The sequence below is a fragment of the Impatiens glandulifera genome, chromosome 1 (assembly GCF_907164915.1).
Source record: "Impatiens glandulifera chromosome 1, dImpGla2.1, whole genome shotgun sequence".
NCBI classification, from domain to species: domain Eukaryota; kingdom Viridiplantae; phylum Streptophyta; class Magnoliopsida; order Ericales; family Balsaminaceae; genus Impatiens; species Impatiens glandulifera.
In genome coordinates this window covers 98,028,705-98,034,556 of record NC_061862.1, presented here as the reverse complement: position 1 = coordinate 98,034,556, position 5,852 = coordinate 98,028,705, and the positions used below count along the sequence as shown (strand labels likewise).

Here is a 5,852-nt window from a genome sequence, read left to right as displayed (position 1 = left end):
TTAGTGTAAAAAATAATTCTTAAGAGGCTAAATGTCATGGGTTTAAATCACGCCTACTAGATATGCTGGTTTCCATTTTCCAATATTAAATATATATATATATTTCGGATTGGTATGGGTTTGAATTTCGGAATTTTGGGTTTCCCTACAAATATGCATGACCAGCTTCAAATAACTAGACTCAACTTAAAGTTGATCTTCCTTTTCTAAAGAGGATGATATATTGCCATCAAACCTTCACTGGATTTCTCATGACTTTGGACATGTTTTTCACATTTGTTGCTTTTTATTTCATTCTATCGATGGATAACCAAAAAAAAGAGGCTATAAACATTTGGGGGATTTTTAAGATCACTTACAAAAATGAATTTCTATATCCTATGCAGTTTTTGTATTGGGTGTTATTTCTTTCGGTGGTTTTTATTTTCTTGAAAAACGAAAAATAAATAAAATCATGAATACAAGGGATAGAAAATTCTCTCTGATCATTAATCTATACAAATTCAAGCAATGTTAAATGTTGTCATAAGTATTTTTTTTAAACAATTTTTTAAACTCCTTAAAAGTTATGTTTTTATTTTTTTAATAGAAGATATTTATAAGGATAAAATCATATTTTATTAGATACTCCAGAATTTTGTCACAGAAAATCTGAGAAATATAAGATATTGTTGATCCTATCTATAGCTATTTGAATAAGTGGTGTTTCAGAAACAATTAAGTTGATTTCCAAAACAATATTATAGAGTAGCTGTCTTTTTTTGACCACCTTTTTAAATTCTGCAAAATATCCAAACCCCATCTTGTGGCATATCCAAAATTCAGATATTAATGTTTATCCTCTTATCATGTCTAGCTCTTGTCATTTTGGTATTTTAAAATTTATAAAATATTTATGACTCTTTCAAATAAAATAAATGTGACCTATAAGCCAAAAAAATAAAGTGACAATAATTCCAAACACGATAAAGATACACATCCAAGAATGAATAAAAATCACCAAATGAGCTCTAGTTTCTAATACAATGATCCACATATAGTCTTCTCAAATACAATATCATATCCCAAAAAGGATATAAGGTTCAAAGGGTCTATTGGTGCGGGTTCTCTTAAGGAAACAAAGTTTAACGTAAAAAAAATTCGTGAAAATGTACAATTCTATGTGAGTGACGTGTTTGGATCAATGGAAGTATTACAGAGACAGAGACACGATCTTACTCCTACACATTATCGGTTTAACAAACCAATTTGAGATATCTTTTAAACAATTTAAAAGTTAAGAGTAATCTGAATCTTTGCAAGAGCAATTCAAATCATCGGAATATTAACGATAGTAATAATTGACCCATGTCTTGTCCAATAAAATAGTTTCCTAATCTTAAAATCTAATCTGAACACCTAACAATCTGATTTGAATTATAAATAATAAAATAAATGCTTGATAAAATAATTATCCATAGAAATATATTAACATGCTTCATAGATAAACTAATAACTCTCATTAACAATAAAAACCAAATAAACTAATAACTCTTAATAAAAACCATATGTTAACCTGACTACCACCCGAGTTCATCTGTTTTGGATCTCTTGGCCTCCATCGATGTGAAGCGGCTGCGAATTCCTGCCATCGCTACGATTCAATAAACAAAAAAACAATAAAAAAAACAGTTAGTTATCAATTTACCATCAAATAGTGCAAGTATATATAACTAACTATACCTTCTTCCCTGTTCTAAGTCATCAACTGCCAAACTAGGATTTCCGGATAAACCCATCCCTAAGAAATTATGGTGATGATCATCTTCAACTTGAGTATTCCCCGATACTTCATTTTCATTTTCATTTTGTGCGACAACACTATTGACTGAGCGATTACGACTGCGTGACTCCTCCCTCATTTTGGAGTAGGCATAAGAGCCCGAACCTGTAATGGGATGATAATATATTCACGAAAAAAATGCTCTGTTTTAGTAGTGAATACTTATGTGGTAGCACAACAACCCTAATTAGACATACCTTCAACATGGTATGGAGGCGGGTAAAACTGAAGATAGCAAAATGTAGCCAATACCATACCTGCAGATAAATAACCCTTTTACTATCTAAGACGATTAACATTTTCTTTTTTGAAAATAATCTCTGGCAGGGGTGTGAGGCTAGTTGAGCAACTCACCACTGTCGTCATATGGACACTTCAACCGTAAGCTATTGAAAACTTGGTTAGTTGGGTAAAAGGACATTAGTCTTGTGGTTATAATTTAATGAATAAAGAGTATATTGATGATGAGATATTCGGTTATTTTATATTAATCTCAAAAAACCCATATTGAACAAGGCCTAAATAACACCTCATCAAACAAGTCTCAAAGCTATTAAAATTGGGGTTGAACTTGGACCTCTTTTAACATATGGGGTTTGAACTGCAATATGATGTTCAATCTTTTTCATTTGTAGCCATTTGGGTTTTTTTCCCTAACGGACATCTTTTTTTCACAAGATTATTTAGTGTTAGATCTTTTATTAGTTTTGAAAAAGAAACATTAGTCTCTTCTTCATTCGGAAAAGCCCCAAATGTCTAAAATTTGAGCTTTATGTGCCAAAAGAAAACCAAGTTCAAGTCCAAATAATAATTGAAAAACATAACACGCAATGAACTCACCTAGTATACCTCCTACTACCACATCTTGCCAGTGGTGCCAGTAGTCGTCAACCCGAGAGACACCAACAAGTGATGCAACCAGTAGCGGGGTAAAAGAGATGCACAATTTTGCTACATGTCCTCTTCGGTCAAACACCTTGATCTTTCCAGATAAATACAACGACAAAAATCCTAGACCGGCAAAGGATGCTACAACAAGAAATTAATAGATTTTGAGTAAAGTATTGGAGGACTATTTTCGTTGAATGTTCAATAAGAGACTTACCCGAAGTATGGCCACTTGGAAAACTTTTATGCCCTTCCTTTATCACATGTTTGTTTCCATGGCAAATAACGTTTCCAATCAAATCATAAGCCTAATAGTAAAACATGAGACACCACACTTAGCATACTTTTAAGATAAAACCGCAGATTCCATTAAAAAAAAATTGAATCAGGATTTGTTCCATGGTGTAAGCTAGCACGATATCCCCACAGAACTAACTCCACTTCAATCAAGGCATTCTTAGTGGGAAGACCGCATATTTCATGTTGATTTCATTTAAAACTATTTCTGTCGTATCATCTGGATCTGAACTGTAAACTGAACTTGGTATTTATAAATGAAGCCATTATCTAGAGAAATTGAGTAAAATACATACATCCTTTCCATCTGGGAAGCACCGCCAGAAGAAGTCGGGTCTAGGCCGACCAACAGCATCCTTTATCGCATTTGTTAGAACAGCCGTGATGAGGACAGAAAAAAGTAGGCCTGTTTTTTTTTCCTCAAAGCTTATAAACATAGCATTTCACACAAGGAACATAAAGTAAGGATTTCAGTTTTACCTAAAGTTGCATGATGAAGATCGTATACATCCTTCCTACGTAAATAAACTCCCAGAAAAATCAAGATAGGAAAAATAACTGCATATATCTAGCAATGGAAAGGAACACTATTCATAAGTTACACGACCTATAAAGATTTCTCTGAATAAAAATAATAGAAAAAGAACATACCGGAACAGCCCATGGAGGAACTGTATTATCTTTCAAAGGATACTTGAGATCAGACATCATATCCTTCCCAACAAACCGATAGAACGGACTGATTGTATTCAAAACATAGTATATCACACCAAGAAGCAGTAAAATGAGCCAATCATGCAAATGGATCCTCGCCACTGTAATCCCATGGGACCTTACAGTATGTGAACCGAGCTCAGCTTCTCTCATTCTTTCCTGTCGTTGCCAACAAAACAAACTCGATCACAAAATGAGATGACATTATATGCCATTGCTTATTGAAACACAAAGAAAAGGTGTACCTCCTGATCCATATCGTCTGTCAGTTGAAAGTAGACTCTGTCATTATCAGGCTTGATGCACTCTGTATATAAAACCCAATGGACAAGACATTAAACCACATATGATTCTTTGGAAAATACAAGCCTATTTAAGATAATTGGATATATAATGAAAGTTTCATTCAAACCATAATCATAGTAGGCTATGATAGAAATACAGCCAAGTATGTACAACTCATGTCATTTGTGGTAATGAATTCAGAAAATGACTAAACTTAATGGACATTTAGCCTCTTTCCTCACATTTGGTACGAGATTAAATCCCCATTTGCAAGTAGGCCTTTCTTCCCAATCAATCATCAGACATCTGGCTCTGAATCATTCATTTCCTCAACTAATTCATTGTCCTCACCTAGTGGAGAACAATGGATGTATCAATGTGGCTGGATGGGAAGAGACTCGATACCAACCTGAGCCCAAACGCAATATTCATAGCCTAATTGTGTGATATGTTTGTTTCTATCGATTAGATTGTTTCTGATCAATCTGAATCAGAATCAGACAAATAAACTCTTAAGGCAAAGTTCAGATTACCTAGCTATATATGTTTCTCAATGTCATCTCATACGGATTACAAATGAAATCAGACATCCGCCACAGAAACAACACAGCAATCAGCCACTCAAACGGAGGATTAATCCATTCATTTGTAACTCGATTCGAAATCTCCTAAGATAAAACCTAATATATATAATCAGCCACTCAAATTAATACGGAAAGTAACAGCAATCGTTACATAGAATCAACAGAGATTCAATGAAACAAGTAAAATGCAGAATGAAGTCCAAATCTAGACTCGATTGAAGCAAATGTTTACAAACCTGAAAGAGACATTTGGAATTCACAACATGCCACGAAGAGTTAATGATGAATAAAAGTCACAAAGATAGCGAGAGAAAAGAAGTATGTATAATACGTACAGATCATTTAAACGAGGATGACGACTTTTCTCTATCACATAACGGCCAACCATGTGCAGTAAGTGCTGAATACTAAAATATATAATAGCGGTAAACAGTATGAAAAGATGAATAAATAATGGAGGAAATCCGTAAAAGCGTCTGGATGTGATTGTTTCACCTTTCCGGTTTTTGACGGCAAAATTGGAAAGCCTTTCTCTCTGAGAAATAAGAACCCGCGGTCTCCAGCCACGCGAAGAAGGAGAGATCTGAGATTGATTGTCTCAATGATGATGATGAGCGTGATCTTCGTTGAATATGCTCTGTAATCATACAAGCCTGCCACGTTCAATCTATAGAAGCGGTGAGATTGATAATATTACAACATCATATCATATGCAGTTTTTAGTATAATTAAGGATATTAATAATTTAGGTCAATTAACTCTATTTCCTTTTAAGAAATAAACAAAATTATTTTCTTTGTTTTCTTTCACCACTTCTTTATTACTTATTCTTCTTTTTAGTATTTACATTTGAATGTATGCTTTATTTTGTCTGTATTTCGGTATATTATTTAGTTGGAGTGGACTGTCTAAATTTTTCAAATTCAAATAATATTGTCATTATTTGTTAGGCCGTTTGAGGTACATACTGTCAATTATTTTTTTTGATCAATTTTTTAGTCTGTGTCATACCTAAGATAAAATTTATTGTAAAATTTAGAATTATTTCGTTTTTATTTAATAAAAGTTATTGAAACTAATATTTCATTTGACACTTTTTTATATGTATCATTCTTTGATTTATATGAATTTATCATTATTTCGGCAATGATTAGTTATGATTTACATAACTTTTTTTGGCATCACTTATCAACACAAAAATTATTTTCTTTGTCACTCATAATATTTTGTAGATATTTTATGGACACGAACAATTTCTTATA

At 32.9% G+C, this 5,852-nt stretch overlaps 1 protein-coding gene across 4 annotated transcripts; it reads right to left on the bottom strand.

The window, feature by feature from the left end:
- Positions 1–1,421: 1,421 nt before the first annotated feature.
- LOC124922472 (lipid phosphate phosphatase 2-like) lies at positions 1,422–5,272 on the bottom strand. 4 transcript variants are annotated; one of them, XM_047463202.1, is made up of 11 exons: positions 5,086–5,272; positions 4,926–4,997; positions 3,967–4,028; positions 3,659–3,880; positions 3,488–3,575; positions 3,304–3,413; positions 2,928–3,018; positions 2,663–2,851; positions 2,020–2,079; positions 1,723–1,927; positions 1,422–1,633 (listed from the first exon to the last, which is right to left on the bottom strand). In XM_047463202.1, exons 3-11 carry the CDS (start codon positions 3,976–3,978, stop codon positions 1,573–1,575), a joined length of 1,038 nt encoding a protein of 345 aa, XP_047319158.1. In that variant the 5' UTR covers positions 3,979–4,028; positions 4,926–4,997; positions 5,086–5,272; the 3' UTR covers positions 1,422–1,572. The 4 variants fall into 4 exon arrangements, with proteins under 4 accessions (XP_047319158.1, XP_047319159.1, XP_047319157.1 ...); XM_047463203.1 differs by lacking the exon at positions 4,926–4,997; XM_047463201.1 differs by lacking the exons at positions 4,926–4,997; positions 5,086–5,272 and adding an exon at positions 4,827–4,903 and having other exon boundaries at positions 1,422–1,624.
- Between the last annotated feature and the right edge of the window lie 580 nt (positions 5,273–5,852).

Excerpts from the sequence above, each read along its gene's own strand:
- LOC124922472 (XM_047463200.1), bottom strand. Across the intron at positions 2,852-2,927 it reads TCCAAGTGGCCATACTTCGG|CATCCTTTGCCGGTCTAGGA; the intron begins GTAAGTCTCTTA and ends TTCTTGTTGTAG. Across the intron at positions 1,928-2,019 it reads GCCTCCATACCATGTTGAAG|GTTCGGGCTCTTATGCCTAC; the intron begins GTATGTCTAATT and ends ATCCCATTACAG.